At 37.7% G+C, this 26,145-nt stretch overlaps 1 protein-coding gene across 3 annotated transcripts in view; it reads left to right on the forward strand.

Moving 5' to 3' along the window:
- asic2 (acid-sensing (proton-gated) ion channel 2) overlaps positions 1-26,145 on the forward strand; it is a 351,589-nt gene that overhangs the window by 284,632 nt on the left and 40,812 nt on the right. For all 3 annotated transcript variants that reach the window (XM_024272225.2, XM_024272226.2, XM_024272224.2), the window contains one exon: positions 23,138-23,288. In XM_024272225.2, the coding sequence (XP_024127993.1) occupies positions 23,138-23,288 (151 nt within the window). The remainder of the gene's footprint in view (positions 1-23,137; positions 23,289-26,145) is intronic.

The following is a 26,145-nucleotide window of genomic DNA, read 5'->3' on the forward strand; positions in this document are numbered from 1 at the left end:
ATTGTAAAAAAAAAATGTAATAATTAAAACCATGAATAAAACAACTCAAAATGTATTATAAGGATGAAAAGCAGCAAAACAAGCCCCCAGGGACAGTTTTAAGGTAAAAAAAAAGGAAGAAAGAGAAGAAAAAAACCAGAGTCAAAGCAGATGTGATGTTTGTCTGTTTTATTCATATTCAATTGCTTGGAAACTGCCCCCATTTCATTAAAAAAATAAAATTGTTTGAAAAGAGTAATTTAATTGGCTATGTCATTTTTTTTCTTCCTCTTTTTAAACCATTAACAACGGAAATCTCTAAACCTTAAACACTGGAGATGCCTGTCAAAACATCTACCATGCTGAGAGAGTTGTGTCAAATGTTTGTGCTGTGGCTAGCGCAGCTGCCTCCTATTGCATAGGTTGGTGAAGAAGTCTTATTATTCTTAAAACATTTTTAAGTGGTTATTGTTTAATCCTTGACAATTAAAATAAAGCTGCAGTACTTCTTTTTTGTCGGGCAGTGGTATTCATGTGTGTGCGCAGATGGGCGGGGCATCACATTTCGCCTAGGGCGCCATGCAGCCCAGGGCAGGCATCTACCAGCTACCAGGAAAATCTGCCGCCAACCTGAATGGAGATAGACCATTAACTGTGGTGCTACTTTGTTGTCCACAGCTGATCTGAATTCAACTGAAAGTCTCTAGTAATCGATTGGTTTTACAGTGAGTATCCATTATTCACTCCCTCCTCATACATACTTGGTGATGGTTAGTTACTGATGCGACCACAGCTGCCCTGGGGTCAGACTAACAGAGGTGTAGCTGCCAGTTCGCACCAACGGCCCCTCTGAGCATCACCAGGACATTCATATGCATTCACACACCAGTGGAGCCACACTGGAGGTGAGGAAGGTGAAGAGTCTTGCCTAAGGGCACAACAACAGTTGACTGGGGGGAGCGGGGATCAAACCACCTGAGCCAATAAGCTGTGATGCAGATGATCTGAAGGATTTCATTACACCTACACCGTGCTTCAGGCTGATAGTCTCCACACCACAGTGTAGCACAAATGCAGGACCAATCATTGAATGCATAAAATTAAACATGGTTTTCCTAAAGCTCACAACTGTATTCAAAGCAAATTTTAATGATTAGTCCTGTGTGATTTTGTAATTTTCTGAGACAATCAATCTTATGCATTCAATAAATGAATGCTTAATGTGTTTCATTTTACATGTAATGATTTAATATAATTTTTTTTGGGTAGTTTTTGATTAACAAAAATTTTAAGCTTTTTCTAATATTTAGCATTTTTAAGCGTACCTGCATTAGCTATATTTTCCCTGTTGTTTTTCTTTTTTTTCATTGGATACATATACCGTATTTTCCGGACTATAAGTCGCGGTTTTTTTCATAGATTGAATGTCCCTGCGACTTATACTCCAGTGCGACTTATATACGAATTTTTAACGAGATAAGATATGGACCGTAAGTCTAGAGTGCCCTCTTATGGTGATCTATGCAATTACTTTATTTACTTTAGTTATTCAGACGTGACACAGAGGACAAAGAATTTAAGGGATTTAGTGATATGGAGTGAGATAGCGTGTAATTAATTACAGTAAAGATACAAAGTTGACGAGTTCTTTAGGCTGTAGTTAAATAAAACTGTTATGTTATATAAATGCTACACCTTTTCGTTTTTTTCATGACGCTAATATGTGAATATGTGTTGATACATATTCAGCCTGTTTTCTATTCACTTATGAATGTTATAACTTACCTTCCAGGATGATGTAATATCGTTTTTTTCAACCAGTTTGTAAAATAAATTACTTGAAAAAAATGCGACTTATACTCCAGTGCGACTTATGTATGGTTTTTTCTTCTTCATTGTGCATTTTTTGGCCCCTGCGACTTATACTCCAGTGCGACTTATAGTCCGAAAAATACGGTATATATATATATATATATATATATATATATATATATACATGTTTTATTTAAGTTAACCTGACAAGGCCACAATGAGAATTTGAAAAGGGTGACCTGGACAGTCTTAAAGACCCACTCCAATAAATATCCCCTATTTTGTGTTTTTAACATGTTTTTGAGCCATTTTTAATTCAACTGTAGGACGAATATAAGATAATTTAAGATCAAAACTGTATTTCTGAGTATTTCTTTATTTCTGAGTATTTCTTTATTCAATCAGGAACAGATGAAAATCCGCGGTTTGTAAAAGATGGGGTTTGTGATGCAGTAAATTTAAATGGTCTTCCTGTGCTACAATTCTGAAGCATCCACTTGCAGACAGATAGATCCATAAACGTCTCTATTTTGGCTCTATTTTCTAGTCTTTGTCTTGCTTTTATCTGGCTCAAAAATGCACGACTGAATAGCTCTGAAGTTGCTCGTCATTTTTTTTTGCTATGCTAATGTTAGCATGCGGTTGTGAGGTGCTTTAAGCTAGCGGGAGAGAGAACACAAAGGGTTGATGGGAAATTAGCCTCCTGCACCAACAGTCAGAAGTTAGCCAGAGGTAATTTTTAATGAACTGCTGCAGCTCTGCAGAAATATGTCTAAAAGTTTTTTTTGATTTTGGCTTAAAACTGCCTTAAAAGGCTACTGGGAATGATTTTATAATAGAAAAAGCGAGTGGGACTTTACTCACAAACAAGTTTTATAAGTGCAGTAGCATTTTTCATTTAGGACCATCATTCTGTCAAAAAAAATCCTTAATCTCAAAAGATTTCACTTAAAACAGACCTTTATAAATTGCCCCACATTTGTTTATTTTTTCTTGTATAAAGTTCATTTTTTCAAAACTTCATTCTTTCCTATTGTTAAATAATTCAAAGTTTTCTCTCATTCCTTTGCATTAAATGGGTCTCCCAGTGGTTTTATGCAATGAGGCTTTAAGCCGACTTTCTCCTTCTCCAACTTTACACGGTGCCGCTCTAGTAAACCTTGACAGGAAGCCAATGCAGGTCTGTGCTTGCACCACATGTTAATAAATGTATCCTTTAATCTGCTCATTAGATTTCTTGGAGTCATGCTGAGACCCTCCGATGTGCAGCACACACGAGCAGGCTTTCCTGCACTCCACTCCCACACATGCAGTGCATAAAGACTGCAGGTATTCATTTAAATCAAATTCCTCATAGCCGTGTCCCTCCGCCCCCTTCTGTCTGTCCGTGTGGGTGTGACAAACGGAAGGAAATGGCTTTTTATATTTGTGGCGTATCTGTTTCTAGTGATTCTCGGCATTAACGTTCATCTATTTCATCACTTTATCCAATTTCTAAGAGTTGAAAGAGACAGTAAAGACATTTCCCCTGCTGCCGCCATTAAGTCCTGTGTGATGGATCATAGTTTGGGGGCGCATATCAACATTTCCACATAATAGTAATGCATCAGCTAGAGTCATTCCTTCAGATGGCTCCCCAATTACACTTTAGCCGTCCACGTTGCTTGTCATCTTGATGTTTCTGTGTGATTATCCATAAAGTGGAGGGGATCACTGTCGTATTGTGATTTCATTTATCTGCCATGCAAATCATATTCTCCTCATTCTGAATCGCTCTTCACAGTGTTTTACCCCCCCACCCCACCCCTCCTCAAATATGAGCGCAGGGATTACTGACGGCAGAAACCTTCCAAACAGGGTCTCTGAGTGTCCTTCTGCTTTGATCTGCTGCATGAATATCAAACAGCCCTCTGCGACCAGGGAGCCAGAGTATGACCTGTTAATATCCAGAGCCCACCCCCCTTCTTTCAGTGGAGACACGTCTCAGCCTCTGAAATCAGGAAACTCGAACATGTCAGGGACACTGAACAATTAAAACACCTGTTTACTTTCCTGAAAATCCCAGAGAATGAGGCAGCAGGCAAGTTTGGAGTTAAAAGGTCTAATATAAGAAGGTTGTTGCTTCAATTGTACAGATCGTTGATTTGCACAGTTCTTCACAATAAAAAAAACACAAAAAAATGTTTCTTTATCCTACACAAAAAAATGGCAAAAGAAACTTGAAATATTGTAATTGATGGATTTCATTATGACATTGCATCTAAAAAAATAAAAAGTGTTGATCATTATTGTAGTTTTAGGAAGTTCTAATGATATTTTCCATCATTTTGTTTTGTTTCCTTTGTGTAGAATGAAAATAAAAAAAATTCTCCATGGATTTCTGATCAGCTAATTCTAACTTGGATATAATTACTGGTACATCTCCTGTACCGGTACTGTTAAAGAAGAATTAGCTTATCTAACTCTACAACAACATGTTTGAATAGTGTAGCAGATGGCCTTCATCCAGACAGAGCTGGGGACAGCTGGGGGTGTGAGACGAGCCAGAGGTGAGGTCCACGGCCAATAACAGGAGCACAGACAAGCCACGTGGAAACTGGAATCTTTCTCCTGGAGGGAAGTGGAAAATAGGGAAAACATATGAATCACACTGCACAAAATGTTAACCCAACGAGAATATGATTTTAGTACAGGCTGGCCCATCTGAATAAATCCTTCTAAAATCAAAAAAATTGACTTTTTCCTCAGAGCATACATCTTTTTCTTTTTTCAAAATGATTTTTTTCTTAAATGCAAGGAAATTTGAGTTTTTTTAATCTTAAATCAAGTTTTTCTATGCTCAAGAGTGAAATAATTTTGACTAATTTAAAAATAATTTCCTTGTTTCTAGATCCTACCTGTGTACTGACTGAGCAAAGAAAAGTCAAACAACGTGATAAAATGTCTTGAATGTCTCAAAACAAGGTTTTAAATCTGCAAATATCACATAGTTTGCTGTGTTCATGAGTCTCTTTTGGGGACTTAAAGATTCTATTTCATCTTAGTAAAAAAGTAAGAATAAAACATAAGGAGAAAAATATAAAGGAGAAGCATTTGATACTCTTGAACTGCACCGTCTAAGTGTGCTAATGAAAGATCTGTGATAACAGTCGGGTCAGAGGAGCTGCGCACAGCTTCCATTGTCCAATCCAGACTTCTTATACAAAAAGATTCTTCTCTTGATTAGACACAGAAACAGGAATTTAGCAAAATGTTAAAAAAGAGAGATAAGTGCAAAGAAAAAAATGGAGACACTTTTTTGTAGGTATTCTCCTTGAAAAGTAAAAATTGACAGAGAAGGTTCAGAGATCTTGGTGTTAGGTTGAGAAATTGGAACGTTTCACAGCCTTTTAATGGAGTGAACTTTTTTTTTTTTCTCCCTCGCTGTCAGAATCTGTTATTTCGATCACTGACCGGGGTTAAGCAGGTTGAGGGAAAGCAGCCTGTCTCCTTTGTAAACATGTTTGAAGCTAATTATATTTTTTTTCTTACAGTTCTCACTGTTTTTTATTTTCTTATTTTTCTCTGAAAGTGTAATTTAAATTCAATGGATTGGTTCATCTTGAGACAGTTTCAGAGGCAGGTATGGACTTTCTCTTCTGACGGAGCTAATATGTGGAAGTCATTCACAACGCCAGTTTTCATCAGCCTGTAAATCTGCTTCATGATTGACTCCGTAATGCAGTAATTGAACTCGGATAAAGCACTTTTTAATAGGATTTACACAATTAAAAACTTGAAAGAGAACTTATTACCTTGCAGCTTTCAGTCCAAGAAAAGAAAGAAAATAATTTTTACGTGGTTTAGTGAATTCTAATCACGCCAGGCTTGACAGGAAATCACCATCCATTGTGTTTTGTTCTGTTCACGTCATATTTATGTTGATTATCTGATAAAGGAGGCATTCGTAAACACCCTGACACTTACTTAACGTGCAGATGAATGAGTTGATTATTATTTTTGTTGTGGTAATTATAATTACTCACAGTGTCTTGTGTTTTGCATGAATGTTTCCTCCCACTCCTGAGCAGTTTTCATTTATTACAGACTATCACCTGAAAAAAAAAATCTTTCACCAACTTTTCTTGAATTCTTTCTCCAACAGCAGAAATGCAGTGAACTTTTGTCTTTTTTTTTTTCCTTGATTGCTGCTTAGCGCACAAAAATCTTTTCAATTGTAGCTGAAAAGTCTGCAGCAATTTCTGTAATCAGCAGCTAGTTCATTTTGGCCCTTGTTATTTCACGGATCAGCAGATCTGAATCACCGCAGATACAGATTAGTCCTCTGGTGTGGTTGGAAGCTGTTACCGAGTCAATGTTTTAGGCAGTGCTTTTGTCTGAGGGTCAGATTTCTTCATTTTCAAAGAAACAATAGATGCGAAAAGGAATTATCATACCTCTTCTTTTTGTTTAATGTTCAAAGAGAAACTCCTACAGAAACGCTCAGCGAAGGATCCCTGAACCATCAGTACAGCAGCAGTAAGCACATTGTTTCATGTTTAATTTTACACATAAATGCCTCCATTTTGTAAGGTTTATTTCATGCCGATTGTTCTTTGCAACCTTTCATCTGTGTCATTCAGGCATGCACATGCGAGGAAGTGAAAAGCGTTTCTAAATAGGTTTTTCCTGTCTAGGTCTCAGCATTGACCTCTGCTGTGGATGAACAAACTTCCCTTCAGTCCATAAGTCATTCTCACAGCATTTGAAAGAATATGTTACTCTTTGGAAAGTTGGAGTCACTTTTACTCTGGAAGTTAATCCTAAAATAGGTGGATTGTGCTCGGAAAATTCCACCTGCTGTAATGCATTTATTATTCAATTTTTATTTAAAAAAATACCACCCAAAAACGCTGGAAAATATGTTTTACTCATACATTTATAGCCCCACTTGAAAATTGCTAATTAGGTCGCCTAAGTTTCAACTGTCTGCACCTGTACGGAACACACATGTGGTCCGGTCTGCAGGAACCATCAAAGTCGTAGAGGGAAAATGTTCATCGGACATTTGTTCAATCACCACTTTCAATGAAAAGTCTATGTAGACAGACGTAAATGCACGTTTCAGGCCTCCACGTGTAGCAACACACATTTTTTAAGAAAGTTTTTAGGCTGTACATACAAAAACTTAAGCAAGGCAAGTTAAACTTTAAGCAATCACGACTCGGGTAGTGTTGTTTCTATGGCATCACTTTCAATTCATTAAAGTACAAACCACTTAAAAATTAGTAATGGAGGAGAAACTAATAATAGTGGTTTGAACGAATCCCAATTCTTTCTCTACCCCTACATTTAACTCTCCAAACGGAGAAAAATGCATCTTCAAATTCGGACGTTACTCCCACTCGATGATGTCATCAATAGTGGCCTGTCAGCTAAGCTGCCAGTGCTCAAAAATACATAACATTGGTTTTATAACTTTAAAAAGTCATGCTAGCACAAAAAGTCATTACTTACTCTTAAATGTAAACTTTTGTGCCCAACCACCTAAAAAAACTCCCCTTAACCTGCGGCCGCTCTTCTCTACGACCCTCCACTGACCTGGACAACCTAAAAACCTGCAGGACTCACACAAGTCAACACTGGTACACGAGACTAAGGATTTGGTAAATGTGAATAAATGTCACACCAATATTTAGTAAAGCAGGAAATTCCTCTAAATTTGGTAAATGTCAAAACACCTTTCCACACTCTTGCTGAGGAGGAACTCCATTACACGCACATCTCAACTGATAAGAATCAAAGTTTTGCTCCTTGGAACTGAGACGCCTCAATTAATCAACATCTACACCTCCTCACCAGGAGTTTGTTGAGATGAGCTTCAGGTTTTTTTTACCACCACCTCTGCATCACAAGGAAGTGGCAGTTCCTGCACGTACACAGATGTGAAGTTAGAAAATAATAATCAGGTAAAAAGGCAGCAGATGCCCGCGAACTCGCTGTTTGTATTTGTGGTCCGCGGTCGGAGCACATTAAGGTTAAAGTGTCGGCTGTGACGGATATTCGTTTCGAAGCAACTCCGTCATTTGACAAGAGTTTCCTTTCATCTCGACACTTCTTAAAATTGCCTCAACAAAAAGGAGCGAGGGAGCCTGATGTGAATGCCAATAATGTTGATGCTTTTTTAATGCCGCGGGGGTCACGAACCGCCGCATCTTTACCCAGCAGCAAAAACACCCTTCTGCTTTTCAGTTCTTCAAAAAGTTATCTTATTATTACACTTGGAGGCCTTGTGTCTCTGATGCCAAGGAACGTTGTTAGTCGAGGTGCAAACATACCCACTAGACTCTGAGATTCTGTTATCTTTAATAATAATTTAAAGACATTTATTAACCTCATTAATATACAAGACCAACAGAACAGTGAATTCTGCTTTTCTTTGTAGAGTTCAAAACAAAACAATGTTTACATTTTATTACACAATAAAAGCTGAAATTTGTTCTCTATGGACATCAAAGGATTTGTTGTTGTTTTTGTTACATCAGTGACTCTGGAAGCTGGAGGGTCTTTTTGTTAGTTTGGATCATTTGAAGCACAAATAAAGAAAAATCCTAAAATCGGAAAACCATTCTCCTTTTGAAATAAAATAAATAACTGTTAGCGGTTATTGTTTACATTTGATTTTAAGCTCAAAAAGGTGAACCTGCTGTGATTTTAGCTGGTAAAAATGATCTATAAACACTAGAGTTTGATGGGGGAAACACATAACAAGTATTGATGCGTCTAATTCAACATTTAAAGCTGGTTCAGTATTTAACTTTTTTAAAATCTTTTCTAGAAGTGTTCCTAGAGGTATTTTAATGATAATTATGCTATCTTTAGCCAAAACCTAAAAATCTAGGGCATAGTTTTTGCAGAGTGGCATTAGTTCATCAGAAATTCACCTCAGAGTTGTGGGCGGGGCTACTGACCCTGACCGCACTTCCCGTCACCCATTTTTTAACATGTCCAACAAATGTGTTTGTATGATGAAAGAACATTTTTGTTTCTAAAAACAGACCTATGGATAAACAATATGACATTTAGCTTATTGTTTTCTGAATAAAAAGGGGATGTTAGATCTCTTTGTGCTTCAAAAGGAACTTTTTAGAACAACAATCAGGTTAAAACCATATTTTCTCCAGGATCTACTTCTAAACTTAGGGAGTATTTTACCCTGGGGGTCTAATTTAGCCACTGTTATTTATTCACTCATTAGTATTTTTATCATTTTTTAAATTAATTAATGTATTTATTATATGTTTTTTCGTTCATTTTTTTTTCTACTACCCAAAATGGGTAAAAAAAATAAAAATTAAAAGCTCAGAAGGAAATTGTTCTTGAGTTCTTTAGGATTTTAATCTTGTCTGTAACAAATAGTGTAAGAATTTGTATTTGAGTATTAAAGTTATCATCTGATTATAACATTTTTAAAACGTTCTTTTAATCCTGATTATCCCGTTTTTAGCCAAAAAAAATACCTGTGTTATTTTCTAGGACATAGTTTCTGCAGAGCAGCTGGAGTTCATTAGCAATAATTGTGAGAGTGAAGAACGATCTCCTCGCCCCCTCCCATTGCTGAGAGATCAATTTTTACATGCTCTCCCACTAGCTTACAGTCCCTCACATCTAACATTATCAGAGCAACAAAAACAGCAAACAATATCAGAGTTGTCCAGCCAGTCAAGGAAAACAAAGACGTACATGGATCTAGTAATCTAAAACATCAGATTGGTCAAGTATATTTTCTATGTCACAAATATGCTCTTTTTCATTTTTAATCTTCTTCTGATTCTCAATATCACTAAAAAAGTACTCAGAAATGCAATTTAAAGACTCTATTATAACAAAAATGCCACATGAACACCAAAAACACGATGTTCATGGGAGTGGGGCTTTAAAAGTCAACATACCGGTCGTAGAAGCCGAGTCAGTTCACCAAGTAACCACAAATGGATGTTCTAAAAAAGTCAGTTTCTATTCACTTCAACCTTAAATCAAACTTTACTACAAAACTAAAAAAAAACGTTTTTTTCTATGTCTAAATTGAGGTCTGGTCTTCTGATAAATCATCATCTGTGGAGTTTCCAAACTGGCATTGCTTGAGCAGCTCTACAGTTTGTTTTTCTAATTTCAGAAAGTCTAGAGTTCATTCATTTTTTAGCCGAGATGGCAGCAACTACAGAACTAAATACTGGCTTCAAATCAACACCAACCCACCGGGTCATTTCTAAACCCTCTAAAGGTCTGATCATGCTGATCATGGACTCATACCGAACATCCGTCGCAGTCTCAGCCGCACATGCAGCCAGACATGCTCACATCCCTGCATGGACGGCTGTGAGGAAGAGCGGACATGTCATCCAATTAGATGACTTGGTTTCCTGTTGGCGATTAGGAGCCGCTGCTGGTCCCTCACCCTCGGCACATTACTCAGTCCTGGCAGAGACCGTGACAGGTGAGAGGGAGAGCCACGCCGGCCATCACCGAGAGATGACTTATTAAAAGTAATGACTGGGTGTGTGAGAAGTGATTGATGAGAGCAGTGACAGCTCGTAGTCCACAGCTGTATTTGAACACCTCTTCCCACTGATATGACTGACACTTTGGGGGAGAAGGAAAGAGAATATGTCATTTTGATATTAAAAAATGTTCTTCTCCTGCAGGAGAGAAGTGATTGAAGGGAGGCAATGAGACAAGTGCAATTATTATTCAGCAAGTACAAGATGTTCAGCCCAAAGTAGCTTTTATTCTGGCCGGAATCTTTCCTCAGCAGAAAACCTTGAGGAGTGAAACTATGAGAGAGAGACGAATGCCAGTAGCAGATAAATAGATTATGAGGAATGTTTTTACAGTTAGTTGACCTGCTTTAGACAATAAATGGAACAAACTTGTTACAGCACCTCTGTTATATAGATTTTATTTCTCTACATAAATTTTAAATAACTTGCTAACTCTCAGTTTTGAGTTTCCTTCAAAGCATCAGAAAATAAAACATGAATGGTAAAAATGATCTTTTTGAAGAATCTTTAATTTTTGTTTCTTCTGTATCTGCACATCCGTCCATCTTCAGAACTCACTCAATCCCTTTCAAGAATAAGGGTTACTGGAGCCTATCACAGCTAACTGTTGGGTAAAGGCGGGCCAAACCCTGATCACACTATCACACTTTTAGACCAAGCACATTGGAGACACAGATTACTCTATAGAGAATGTTTTTAGTTTGTGGGAGGAGACCGGAGGGTTTGGAGAGAAAACCACGCATGAGTGAGGAGAACATGCAAACTCCACATGGAAAGGACCCAGCAGTTAAACCAGATACACTAGAAATTAGCTAAAAATGTGTGAAATTTTGACATTTTTTCTTAAAATAAGCAACAAAAATTCAATTGGAGGAAGCAAAATTGCTTTACCAGCACATCTTAAAATATATATATATATATATATATATATATATATATACAAACCATCATGAATTTATTTTTGCACAAACATTAATTTGAATAAAAGCTAAACTAAGCTACATGTAGACATCACTGTTTATGTTTCTCAAAAAAACAGAAATTTATTGGTAATTTACTTTTTATATTTTAAGATTCATGTGATAAATTATCTAGTTGTTTATCCGTTAGCAGCGCTTAGATCATTTTTTTACTATTACTACTCATGTGTGCAATCTGTCTCGTAAAGTCGCCAGAAAATAAAACAAACTCCACTCTGTAGGGGGCGCTGTGTTAGAAATGCCTGGGTCCTGAGAATGCGATCCTGAGAGCGTTGTTGGGTCTCCGGGCCTGCAGGTACACCCATCTCCCTAAAATAGGGTAGGCCTATAGATTTTGCATCTGAACCCGGTCCTTTTCACTGAGAAAGAAAAGAGTTTTATCCACTAACCCTATGTGCACTAGTTTCATTTTATTTGTTTAAAGCTGTATACTTTTGTTTACACAAAACTAAAAACAGTCATTTTAGTATCTTGTGGGTTTCCGAATGCATTAAAAATATATTTTCATGGATTAGTCAATTAGTTGTTTCTTGAAAAGAGCCAGACAGAGTCACTCTCCCTCTTTAGGTTTTATCCTCATAACCAAATTCCTTTAAGTGTTGAACTCTTTCTCTCGGACGCAGCTGGAGCCGATAGGACGGCTTGTTGCTCTTCGGTAGGCCGTGTGCCCCGTCACATGATGATGGATTATACTGCAGCGCTCTCCCGTCTGCCCTTGCGGCCTCTGCTACATGCACTGAAGCTGACAGCATCCTTCCTGTAACCTCGTGATGAGCTGACAGGAAACATGAGTGAAGCAGATCCTTGAAAGCTAATTTGGCTGTGAGAGCAAGAAAAAATGGATTAAAAACACTATCCTTGCAAAAGGATTCAGGCTTTTATCATTCCGTTGACACAACCTCCTCACAAAAATTTGTTTATAGTCCAAGTAATTTTGAAAAGCGCTAACTTTTGATTTGTTTTGCATAAATCTGCCATTTTCTTGTTTACTCAAAATGGGTGTTTTTCCTTCACTGCTTATTAGTTTCTTATTTGATCTGTTTTCTTCTTGTCATTTTTATCTCTTTCAGTCATCATCCCGTCCCCTCTGTCCAAAAGCATAAATTTATAGCTTGCAGCGGCGACTGCAATCCTCTGTGTTCTATCACCACCCGGCCTCCCTTGTATGCTGTCCTGTAAAATAAAATATTATGGACCGTCATGGTTAAATTGCATTAGGGTGCAATGATAAATATGTTCCATAAAACTCCCAACATGTCTCATAAATGGCAGGATTAGTTTAATGTGACAAGTGTGGATGCGGAGGAGCACAGGTTGTACGGCAAGCCAGATCGGGTTTGCAGGTTGTAGAGAAATTCTCATAAAGCCAATATGATGATGGAGGCAGCTCTATGTGTGCGTGAGAGCATAAACCTCCTCTTTCTTGTTCTAGAGTCCAGCCTGTCACTTATGCAGCGAGTCTGGGCATTATTTATCCTCACAGAGATACTCCTATATGGCCCCCACACATGGACACAAGTGCACTCCTTTGCAGCTGAAGACATTTCTTATAAACTTCATCCATTTACGTTTTCTGGGAAAAGGTTCTAGTCTCTGACTGCTTGTTTTTTGTTTGTTTTTTTCCACGAAATATATATTTTTTTACAGTCTTACATAATGGATAATAGATATAAAAGTGAGATTTAATTCTCAATAGAAGAATCTGCAATTTGATCGTGCAACTAAATTGACAGTTCAGGCTAGCAAGTTTGAAAATGCAGTTTTCATTTTAGAATTCAATATAACAAATTACAATTCAATCCATTGACTGTATATATAGAGACTGAGTGACCCCTCTCCCCTTGCTTTCTAAACAGGAAGTACCCGCTGGCTCCAAGAAGCCAAAATCCCATAGTAATAGCTTTTACTCAGTCATTCTATTTGTCAGAATGACCGTTCTTACTCTGATGCCTTTTTTTAACATGTTCTCAATAATCCTATTTTTTTTTTACAATATGTTTCTTTATTGAAAGTTATTCAAGCTATAAATTGACCAATCAGATGACTCAATGAAAGCATGTGGTGCCCATTGGCCCCCACCTCAAACCTTTGATTGACACTCTCCAGTAGTTGCCATGGAGACGTTGACTCAGACCAACTCAGCTCGAACAGTGACGTCTGGCTTCAACATGGTGCCGTCCGTATCGCGGAAAGATCTGCTTTATTTCGATGGAGCTGGAAGTTCTAAAGGTGACATCACACTCACTCTGTCCAGTTCTCTTATACAGTCAGTGATTCAATCTAGCTGCATTCATACATAGATGCGATTCACAAGCAGAAGTGTTGAGTTTTATTGTTAAGTAAATGTACAAACTTAATCTGAAGTTCTGCGTCGTGATTTGGGGGTCGGGCGTGGCGGACCCAATCAGAGACTCAGCTTTGGACATGTGGCGTTTTCAGTGACTCGATCAAAGGGTAGAAAAATAAAAATCCAATATGGCTGCTCAATGTGGGGACTTTTGTCCTGAACTTCCATCCATCTTCTAAACGCACTGGGGCCGGGGGATTGCCGGAGACTGTCCCGGTTACTGTCTGGCGAAGGCTGGATACACCCTGGACAGGTCGCCAGCCTGTCCCAGAGTCCATAGAGCTAGAGCGATCACACCTGCTATGCTAGGCAGCCACCCGCTGGACAGTGAAGAGAGTTGGCTGCCAGGCAGACGGACAGCCGCTGCGGGTGTGATTGCTCCAGCTCCATGAGATTATAAATGTTTCTTCATTTTTTATCAAACAACAAGATCCTCTGGTTTTATTGTTCCTCTCTTGGGATAATGCTCAAACTGGGCCACATATAGACGGGAGTAACATATAAAACGGCCATCAAGCGTGAAGTACACCGCTCCTGAAGAGACTCTGAATGATCTGGTAAACCCAGACTCAGCGATGTGTTTGCCGGCGTCTCTGTAGAGATCTCTAAATGATATAAACCCAAGCTACTCGCTCAACATCATCCATGTTTTCCATGATGTGGCAACAAATCAAGCCCAGAAAAACTTGTCAAGAGAGAGTCAGCAGAGGTGCAAATCGCGACCGGTGTGAATGCAGTTTAACACTTTTAAAAATACACTTTGAAATAAAAACAATTATATTCTAAATTATAATGGTTTTTTTTGTACCATTATTCAATTTAAATTGCATTTTGCAATTTACAATTAAATATAAAAAAGGTCATTTCAATTCGTTTTTCACTTTAAATTCATTCTAAGAAGCTTAAATCTATCGCATTTTGGTGTTTTTTTGGTCAAAATTCAAAATGATGTGTAACATTTAAACTTATAGATTGCTCTTCCAGACTCTTATCAGGGCGGGGTCCACCTTTCAAAATGTTCTACTCCTTATAAAGAACAATGGCTTTATATTCAAAGCTCACCTCACACAGCCTTTTTGTAATGTTTTATCATTAGGGCTCGGGCGTGTGTGAGGTGGAGATACACAGTACATGAACGTGATGTGCAGGATAATCAGCACGTTGGGTCTAATTTTGTACGGTCCGTGATCTCACAAATGCAAAGGGCTCATCATCTGCTCCCTTTGTTTATTGATTTTAACAGAAAAAGAACTGCCTGCTTCAGCAGATCACATAATAAAATCAAATAACAAAAAAATCCAGAAACAGGAGGAGCGCCGGAGCCATGTTTTCGAGGCAAAACCCTGAACGACAGGTGAAAAAAATCACGGGCAAATTGAGGGTTTGGACATTGTTTTGACAGAAAGAGAAAATGAGTGTCCAGTGGGAGGTAGAAAAAGAGAAAAAAAGCATCCTTCCATTTTTAGAGCAAAATACAACCTTTTAGATTTGCATCACGTCAGCGGTCCATTTTCAGATAAGAGATAACACAATGCAAGAAAGCACAGCGAGTTTTAAGGAGAATGCTAATGGATTCAAACAAAAGGACAAATTTAAGGGAGACATTTAAAATATGGAAAAATACATTTCTGATTCGGGTGTTTGCCGTTAATGTTTGGCTGAGTGGTTTATTAAACAAAATCTGTATGTGATGAACCCAAAATAATTTTCAAATAATGTTTTATTCATCAAGTTTGTTGGCATTTTTTTAATCTTTTCTGTGTGTTTCTCTGCACTCACACTGCTAATTAAGTTTTGGGAGTTAAATTATGTTCTTTATTTTGGCACAAAACAGTTCCTTTTGTCTCTTCTTTTTAGCTAAAGGAACTAAGCTGGAGAAGTTTTACCTCCACAACCATCTCCGCTGGAGGAAATACATCTGACATTATTCAGAAACCTCAGGCTGGAGCTTCAGGGCTGAGCAGCTCTGACTTGTCGAGCGTTTCCAATATTTTATTTCCTTCCTCTTTTCTCTGTTTTCCCAGGTTTAATACCTCATAAAACGTTTTGGCTCTCCGCTGTACAACAGTTCTTTTTTGTTTGTAGTGAAAACACACACATTCTAATTTAAGCAGTCATTCATGCACAGAGAAAACAACTACACTGGTCAAAACTGATCAATTGGAGCCATAAAACTACAGCTGTGCTTGTGCAGCAGTAAAAATCACCCAATCTGTAAAACGAGGAACTGACATCACATCAATGTTTAATCTACCTGACAACTTATGCTTTAGTAGGAAAGCAGCAAAATAATCTTCTATTGTTGCATTTGTCTCACCTGTAGTTGGATTTATTATGAAAACAAATATTGTGTCAACTTTGATAAAAAAAAAAAAAAAGTAATTGGCATCTTTTAGATGGCTTGAATAATTTTCTGCACAAATGTATTGTTTGGATTACGCAGGTGCATGTTTCAGAGCCTAATTTGTGGGCGGTTGGTGTTAACAGCTGACCTTTCATCATGACAGGAATGCGCGCTAATGGCCATGTCATCTTTGACTTCCTCCCCGTAGGAGGCACTGCTCGGCAAACAGGCGAGGTCAAGCCAATGTCTGCAGCGCTGGTCTTCCAGACACTCACACTTGCAGCTGTGAATGCTAATGAGACGTGTTTTGTTGGTCAAAAGGCATTTTAATTGGCAGCCAAGATGCATGCGATCTCACTTGCAGGCTGGCTCTTGGGCTTCTGGCTTGAATGGGGGAGCCGAGGCATTATTGGCATCAAAAAAGCTTCGACTTCTTTGACATTTTGCACAGCACAGCTACACAATTATAATTGTAAAGTTTTCAAAGTAACAAGAACAAATGGAAGATGTGCAAAAAAGTTGTCACACTCGTTGTGTTCTTTCATATACTTTAATTTGGCACCAAAATATCTTCAATTGGTGAAAATGGTGTTTTTAACATGTTCTTATGGCATTTTTTCCTCATGGTGGAGGATATATGTGAGGGAAATTAAGATTATAACTGCATTTCCGAGTATCATTCAAGTTGTTATGAAACAGGAAAAAGGAAAAAGCGTGTAGCACTGAGTTATATATAGGCTAGAGGTGTAGGGCAGCTTGTTGCATACACAAAGATTAACACCATATTGGAATGGTATAGATGCCTGTTTACTGCTGTCAGCTAATAAAGGAGAACTTCTCTGATTTTAAGTGAAATACTCTTATTAGTGAAAGATTAAGCTGATCTTGGAGCCAATCTAAAGTCAATGGTAGCTTTAGACTTTACACTGTTTCCACAATTTCTGGCAGGACCACCAATCTTTTATTGTTTTATATAGGATGGCCTTAGTATTTATATGTGTTCGACTGCAGATCAGACCAGCTGACACACTGGTAATCAGATGTATGTATTTTTTAAAGTTAAGAAAAAAAAAATCCACATTTGTCCGAGTCTTCCTTTCAAATTTGCAACACTTTACGGCTGCAGTTGAGTTCTGTGACGGCTCTGTGGGTTGTTGTCATGTTACCATGACAACAAGCCGCATCACATATCAAATAGTCGGCATTTTTATGAAAAATCTATCTGAACCAAAGAAAGATGATAAATAAAGTACTAAATATTGATTGAATATTTATTAATTTTGTAAATGCCCATGGTATAAGCGGGATCATACCCTTTGAAGTGTGAGTTATGAGAAATTAACGGAAGCAACAGTTCAGGCCTCCGCGTCGTCCATTCATTTCTCATAACTCACACTTCGAAGGGTATTATCCCTGGCATATAATTGTATTTTTATTTGTAGAAAAGTTTGAATAGTCGTTCATCTGTTCCACTTTGTACCAAAACATTAATACTACAGCCTGGGGCTTATTTTTGTGACAATCTGCTTTCTTTCCTCTTTAAATTGGAACAAAATTAAGCATTTTGTTTTCATTTTACTGTCTCTGCTAAGCTGTCTCTCATTGTTTACAGACCTTCTCAATGTGGCGTTGCTCTTTATGTATCTTGAACAATAGTAACAGGCTAGTGTGCCATCTCTCACAGTGTATCTCATTGGGTTTTACAGTCAGTGATTCTTCCGAGAACAGTAAGTCTCATGTGGAGAAATGTTCTGCCAAAGTCCAATTAGGGGTGACCAGAACAAACATGTTTTGGTATGATGGCAAGGAAGGATTAGTCATTTGTGGAAAAGCATGTCACAAGGACAATAAATACAATTAGAACTGGTCTCTTCTGTGCCTTTTCTCTTCTGTCCCTCCTTCTTTGACCTCCTGCTTGCAATTTTTACTGTTTTGGGGACCAGATTCAGTCTCTTCTTTAAGATTACTATTTTTCTGAAACCTCTAGAAAGATTTTTCCTAAAATAATAATAATTATTTAAAAAAACACCCAGAACACTATCAAAATATGTTAGATATTATTGTTAGGACTCAATTTATTAAAAAAAAAATTCCGACTGGATGATGGTGGAAAGCTTGTTTTGTCCGGGAACTTGTTGTCGTCTTTTGCCTGACAGTTCTACCTCAGGAAACGGGAAATGTGAAGGAGGATGACAGGGTCAACAGGGGGGATTTGCAAAGTGACAGAACGCCGCTGTCAATGTTCTGTTAGTGTCTTTGTCATCCCTGAGATGAAGATGAGCCCGGCTGTCTGCTGGAAGTCTTATGAGATGCTGACCCAACCCCTGCCCTGCCTGTCAAACATCATCAGTCAAAGGGACAAAAGCAGTGAAGAATGGCCGAGCGGAGTCCCACTGAAAGCAATTCCAGCTCGCTTAAAAGAGCCAGAGAAATGTAAAGTTGTTCAAAGTACACATTTGGGAGCTAACTGCTGTGTAAGGAAGCCCATTCTCCTCATGGTTTGCGCTCATGCAAATGTTAAACAGAATAGAAAATGACTGCTGGGTAATTACCTTTAATGGTACAGGCTCTGACCAATTAACTAGCAAGCGTTAATTGGAATATTTCAATCTCTGGAGGGTTTGGACAGCTGCTTAAATGAGCTTCATCTGAGGTGTCATTAGAACGTGTTTTTATTCAGAAGTTAGAGTACTTCTGTGAGTGTCATCTTAGGGTTTATATTCATCAGTCTGTCCGAATAAATGAGAGTTAGACGTTTGATGACCCCACAAAGGACCAGTATGGAGCTTGTTTTTAATAAAAAGAAGGATTTGGCAACTAGACAAAGCGTGTTTCAGTCTCTTTGTGACTACAGGCTGCCTTTCACTGAGAAATATGTATGTCTAAAGTTGCTCAAAGCAAAATATTGTTTAAAATATGGCAATGTTTGGTTTGCATGTGACAACCGTAACATATAAAAGGAGCTGATTTAAAGTCATAAGTTTTCCTGTTAATGTATTTTCAGGAAAATCGACCTATTAAGGACAAAACAAATCAAGTGATAAATATTGATCTAACTAGAAACTGGACAGTTTTTTTAATTAAGTTTTGAAATTTGGAGTTAAAACAAGAAAAAAAGTGTAAAAAATGTCTGAAAGAAGCATGTAAAGTGTGAGGGATTTTACAGCCTCAAACGTTCTTACTTCGCTGATTTAACCTGTCGCTGGTTATTTGTAGAATGTAACCCCCCCCCCCCCCAACATAAATGAGGGAACACAATAAGTATAAGAGAACCCATTGAATCATGAAGACTGCAGATTAAAGTTGAAACTTATCTGATTTCAATTCTTGAAGAAACTGAGTCCTCCTGGTGAGCTGGTTTGAAATGAAGTCGGTTCTAATTCTTCCTGCCAACAGTTCCCACGATGGGGGGCACACTGGTGTCCAAATTGTAATCTTTTTTTTTTCTGGGTAGAAGCTTAAATCCTGTTTTAGTTAGCTGGAGTGCCACTTGATTTTGATTAACACATACTCTATTTATAATTACAGTAATCAGCTTTCCCCCTTCAGGCTACATTTAAGGATAACAGCTAGTTGCAGAAAATTCACGTCTGTGCCAAGAAAGAAAGGAAGCAGAACTTGAGCTTTTTTATTTTTATTTTTTTTTTTTCTACATAATTGGTTTGTTTCAACCCATTTCTGCCACTGATCGACAAAGGCTGCTGTTACTTGGAAGTCTGTGATATTTCTGAGAGAACTTGAATCTGAGCTTTGGTTTTTGTTCAGAGGAGCCTTTTGGTTTTGGGAAATTCGGAACTCATCCACAACAGAAAACTGTAGTTTTGCTCTGATAATCAATCAGTTAATCCAAACCTAAATGTTAAAATAGAAAGTCTTTTAGTTTGATTGTCCCATCCTGCAGCTTGTTGCAATTTATAAAAAGAAAAAAAAAAAGTAACAAATAATCTTTAATATGATCAAAGGTCCGATTTTGGTGGGAAATATCCCGTCTTTATACTCCGACATGCATGTTTTAAACTTCTAATTAAAAAATAATAACATGACTCAGCAAAATAGTATTGAATTGGATCAAATTTACCTTTTAAATCTTCATAAAACCGGTTAAGATCCTCACTTGGCTCGGGAGTCTCCAAATTCCAAAACTGCTGCATCAGCTTCTTATTTTTTCAAATTGTTTTTGGCAACAGAATGTTTAAACAGAGAGGCAGCTAATGCAAACACATGCTTCATCTGCTTACACACACATTTAATTCACTCTTTAGTCAATTTATTTCTTCTCATTTACTTAAGACAAGCAGAAAGATGCCATTTAATTAGGTTTAACCGGCTAAATCGTCAGCCTGAAAGGCGCACAATGTGCAATGTAAATCTCTTTAAGAGCATTATCAATTATGCGCGGCTCTTTTGTAGTTTCGGAGGTTGCAGTGTGTTGAACTGTGAGTCTACCACCTTCAGTGATAACCACAGGCCTGAAGGGTCAGATTCAGTGAAACTTTGATATCTAAAAAAGCACTTTTGTCCTTCAGAAAATGCAGAATTTTTGAAACTTTTCCTGTCGTCTCTGCAGCATTAAAGAGGACAGCTCAAATAATGACTGTTGGTGTTTCAGTGTTATTTACACACTAATTAAATCATCTTCTCTCTGAAAGTGAAGCCTAAGCTGTTAGTCATAGGTTCCTCTGATCTGTTTCAGGCTTTTGAAGACAATGTTGGTTAAAAGAAAAGAAGAAAAACTTGAGTGGGTGGAGAAACTGAACCTTTCCTTGTTCCGAGTGCAGCTGATTCTGACAAAAACACACAATCTTTATGTGGTTGTTGATTAAGAAGAAAAGCTTGTGTTCTGTTTATGTCTGCTTCAAGTTTTAAAAAAGGCTGTTTGTGTCTTTTACAACTGATGATGTTTCAATAAAAGTGGTTTTAAGGTATCCTGAAGTCTGAAAACAGATGAAAAAGTTCTAAATCTAAAAATAAATCAATTGATAATTAGATTACATATTACAAATTATCTGCTTTTCCATTAACTATAAAATTTTGCAAATTGGATTTGCATTAATAAACTTGTCTAATGGAAACTTGACAATTTAAAAAAAGCACATTTATCAATAAAAAGTTTTTAGCTTTGAGTCATTTTAAAATTGACAAAACTGTTAGACGTCTAACATAAAAAGGTCTTGATTCTGACAAAATGAAGTCGATTCACTTGACAATTTTCACGATAAGGATGTCATGTTGGAGCTAAAATTCGTCAGTAAGCAATGATTGGTCCGAGTGGTATCTATGGCAACCAGTGAGCTTGTTGGAAGTCCTCACCCCTATCATTTAGCTCAGGAGAGTCTTTGACCACCTACTTTAATTGAGGCGTCTGATTGGTCAGTTTATAACGGGACGGTCACAAATACAACTGCCACCATGAATGTAAATGGCAGGCATCAATCCATCCGGCGGGAATGTCGACATTACAGAATTTGGCGACAGCTGGACGGCAACACCTCACGACCTCAAAACGATCCCGGGCGGCCACTGACCGATATCAACTTTCAGAGGAAAACTGTCCGGTTGCCGTAAACTTTGGACTTTTTCTTATAACTACCTCAGCCATTATCTGGCAAGTAAAAATGCACTGTAGGATTATGGGATATGTGACCATGACCTAACTTGAATAACTTGCAACATAGAAAAATAAAATGAAAAAAAACTTTTATAACAAGATAATGTTAAAAAAAAATGAGTAGAGTAAGAATGATTATCCTGACAAATAAAGTTATATGGAATTTTGTCTTTTTGGAACCAAGGGGTACTTCCTATTTGGAATGTGAGGATACTCACTCCAGTTCTCATTAACAGTCAATTCCTGAGTCTCAAGCAAGAAGACCCGAACTTTTAGAGCTTTATATGACCCAACTACAAATTTAAAATTCCCGGTCTCGAGATGAACACTTTTCCTCTTGGTCACTGAGTTGGTATCAACAGAATAAGTAAATTTTGTAGCACCCATCACTGCTGCCTTTGAATGTCAATACAAGTGGAGAATCATTTTAAATACATTTAATTATGGAGAAAAACTGTTAGAATAAAAGTAGACATCCATTGAAAAAACAATTAAAATAGTTTATCTCACTTTAGACCTTTTAACTATTTAATATTACTGATGTTCATAACCATTTTTCTGTATAAATGTAATATTTTCAGATGTCAAACCTGCAGAAGTTTTTATTTTATTACTATTATTATTATTATAAACAACTGTACAATAGCTCCCATCCTCTTGTCACCAAACTCCAAAGTTGATGTTCATTGTGTTGTTACACAAAAAATTAGAAAACCACAACCAGAGAAGATGGATATTTGCTTAATTTATGACAAAGAATGTTTTTTTTCGTATTTAGAATAAATGTCATTTTATTTTATGTATTAATTCTGTTTTTAACATTTCAGTAAAATGATTTGCTTTTATAGTAAATAGACGTTTTACTATAAAAATTAAAACTCAGCAACATTCAATTTTAGAACTATTTGAAGTTCACATTGACTCAACTTTAATAATGTAATGAAGAGCAGAACTAATAGAATTTTCTGCTTTCACTAGAACTTGCATTTTTTCACTCTATCTCATATTTGCAGGACATCAAGGACAACGAATCCACATTTTTAGAATTTAGTTAAGATGTTTTTGCACCATTGAAACGGTTTCCATAAATAAAAGATACATTTGTCCTTTTTTTTGCAAATTATCCTAATATACATATTCTGCTCATCTCTATTCCCTGCTAGAAAGGGACCAGAGATGAGCTTCATTCTGGAGAGAGAAAATAAATGAATGATATCACAGAGCTGGAGGTGTTTTTCTGTGGCAGAATGAGTGAGAATCAACAGAAACAACAAGAACTAAACAATGTTTGGTCACAGTGAAGTGTTGACAGCAGCACGCTGATCACGCTCAGCTCCAGCATTCAGTTTGAGCTTTATTTTGTCATAGTTTTCATATTTCAGGGGTGAACAAACTTCTCTTTGTAATGAGAACAGGAAACGCCCGAGGTCTGGTTTCCTCGTAGTATAAGAATGTTGGATTCAATTTATTCACCTGCTTTAATTTAGTGAAAAATAAATCCCATAACTTCTTTCCTCTTCCTCCCAGGTGTTCACCAGGTATGGGAAGTGCTACATGTTCAACGCAGCCGAAGAAGGGAAGGATCTCCGCACCACCATGAAGGGAGGGACGGGAAACGGGCTGGAGATCATGCTGGACATCCAGCAGGACGAGTACCTGCCGGTGTGGGGGGACACAGGTGAGTCTCTCCCGTTGACTCAATCTAACCTTCTTGCCCCATCTTTAACACGTCCTCCCTTTCATCTTCATTTCATATCAGTCCTATTTCCACATAAATAAAAGTATTCTGTAAAGTTCTTCTTTACTTTTATGGAAATCAGGCTAAATTTATTCCAAAAGCTTTAAAAAAAAACCTTTACGGTTTCTGCTGACGCAGTCAAGAGCTTCCTCTGCACTTTTTTTATGACTTGCAACCACCACAGGTGACATCTGGTTACTTTGTGTTACTTTTACCTTCCGTCCTAACATGAATTGATTGCGTCTGTGGTGTGCACCCATGCAAAGCTGACACTTCAGATTTATCTACATGAGTCAGTCCTTCCTGTTCTTGTCTCCAGGCTAGTCGACTGTCTCTACTGTGAGATCTTCCTTTGTCATCATGAGTTGCAGTCTTGTCGCATAACCTGTCACATGTGAGACATTTCCTCACAGCCTGTAGTGTAGTTTGATGCAATGCTGTGCAAACGTAATTAGAGATTTGGGGAATTTGTTTAACTATATTTATGGTTTTATTATTATTATATCATTTTTTTTTATTTAAAATCTTTTTGATGATATTTCTTCATGATTATCTGTGGAGATGTCTTTTCTGAAGTTATGTATTATTGTTGTTTTCTTTGGCAAAAATAGAGATCTGGCAGATTTTCTTCCCCCATCCTAACTATGAGCTTTAGCTTTAGTCACAAATGCCCTGATAGGTGGATAAGGGCTTTTTCTGGGCAAAAAAATGAATAAACCTGTATGGGGCACTCACAAAATAGCTAGGTCATAAGTCGTTTAGTGAGCCCGTAGTATAGAAATGTTCATTCAAATTCAATTCTATGGACATAGTGGAAGTTACAGGTCATAGCGGGGGTGAGTAAGAGGGAAGTCGGTGAGATGCAACCATGTCAAACAGGTTTTTCGTTTTTTTCAACCCCCTTTAACCCTGTGAACTGAGCAAGTGTTGTTCACGTGATAAATATGGTGCATTGTGACTATTAAAAATTAAGAAGTTAGACAGTGTCGTTTCTTTTGACATCCTGCAGGCACTTGTGTATCACCTGCAAACTGGGGGGGTGTATTGACAAGAGTCTGGCAATATGAAAATTACGAAACACGTCTCATACGTATCATGTCAAAGAGGCTGAGTGTGCTCTGTGCTGTGCTGCCAACTAGTGGTCGGGGAGTAAACAAAACAAAGTAAAACTCTCACAAATAATTAAACATCTTCTTGTCAATATTTTTAATCAGTACAAGTATCGCCTAACAGAATATCGCAATATTGCATTTCTCAACGTTGTTAAGTTAGCATCTGTTAACGTTGTTAAGTTAGCATCTGTTAACGTTGCTGAGTTAGCATCTGTAAACGTTGCTGAGTTAGCATCTGTAAACGTTGCTGAGTTAGCATCTGTAAACGTTGCTGAGTTAGCATCTGTTAACGTTGTTAAGTTAGCATCTGCTAACGTTGCTGAGTTAGCATCTGCTAACGTTGCTGAGTTAGCATCTGCTAACGTTGCTGAGTTAGTATCAGTTAACACTGTTGAGTTAGCATCTGTAAACGTTGCTGAGTTAGCATCTGTAAACGTTGCTGAGTTAGCATCTGTTAACGTTGTTAAGTTAGCATCTGCTAACGTTGCTGAGTTAGCATCTGCTAACGTTGCTGAGTTAGCATCTGTTAACATTGTTGAGTTAGCATCTGTTAACGTTGTTGAGTTAGCATCTCTTAACATTTTTTAGTTAGCATCTGTTAACATTGTTGAGTTAGCATCTGTTAACATTGTTGAGTTAGAATCTGTTGACGTTGCTGAGTTAGCATCTCTTAACATTTTTGAGTTAGAATCTGTTGACGTTGCTGAGTTAGCATCTTTTAACATTTTGGAGATAGTATCTGTTAACGTTGCTGTTCATCGATTTTTTTCCGTTCACTCCTACTGCACATCCAGTGTGTGGAGCATTTCCTGGTGGTCAATAAAGAGCCAGAATGCACACTTTACCAAAGACTGTACAACAGGATGATCTGCTCATCATGAGTGACCACAATTTACGTTAGCCTGAAGCAACGTTCACTCCGCTCTTGGCAATGCCCATTCAAGCACTTACCTCTAATGACAAATCTATGTAAATGCGAATATAAGCGCGTTTTGGGCTTCCACGTTTAAAAGTCTCACGTTCACACATAGCTCTGCATATTTCTAAGATCTTTTTTGGGCTCTACGTACTAAAGAAGTTGCAAGTTAAACCAGGTCAAACGTTACTTGGATTTGCTTGTTTGGAATCCCTTTTAATTCACAACCTTTTGAAAACTGATCATGGAGAAGAAATTAATAATTGCATTTTTTCCCCAGCCAGAATTACATGACACAGAGTCTTTCTTATATCGGTAAAGAGTTGTCAAAGAAATTTGTGAGATTTACATGCTTTGACATTTCACAACATCCTCTTCCAACTGCACTAGTTCGACATGCACTAGTTAAAAGTCGAAAAAGAAATGGAATCCCCTTTGTCCAGTGCGTAGACATAAATTAATTCACTGGACTGTATCTCACCTATTAAAAATGCCTTACCTACAGCCCTTGCAAAATTAGGCCAAAGCTTCACCGTGGTTTCCTTATATGCTGCTGCCATTCTCAACACCTCAACAGTGATTGGTCCGAGTCGGTCTGAGTCACGTTTTTAGAGGAACTACTGTCTCCAATCATGAGCGAGCTTGTTCAAAGTCCACACCCACAATTTCCTCCTTAAGAACAGAGGTCTCCCTAATGATGATTAATTTCCAAGTCCCTTTCAGCTCTCTCTTTCAAACCCTCCATGTTACTGCGAGAACCGTAACATCT

This window comes from Oryzias melastigma, linkage group LG8 (assembly GCF_002922805.2).
Source record: "Oryzias melastigma strain HK-1 linkage group LG8, ASM292280v2, whole genome shotgun sequence".
Taxonomy (NCBI): domain Eukaryota; kingdom Metazoa; phylum Chordata; class Actinopteri; order Beloniformes; family Adrianichthyidae; genus Oryzias; species Oryzias melastigma.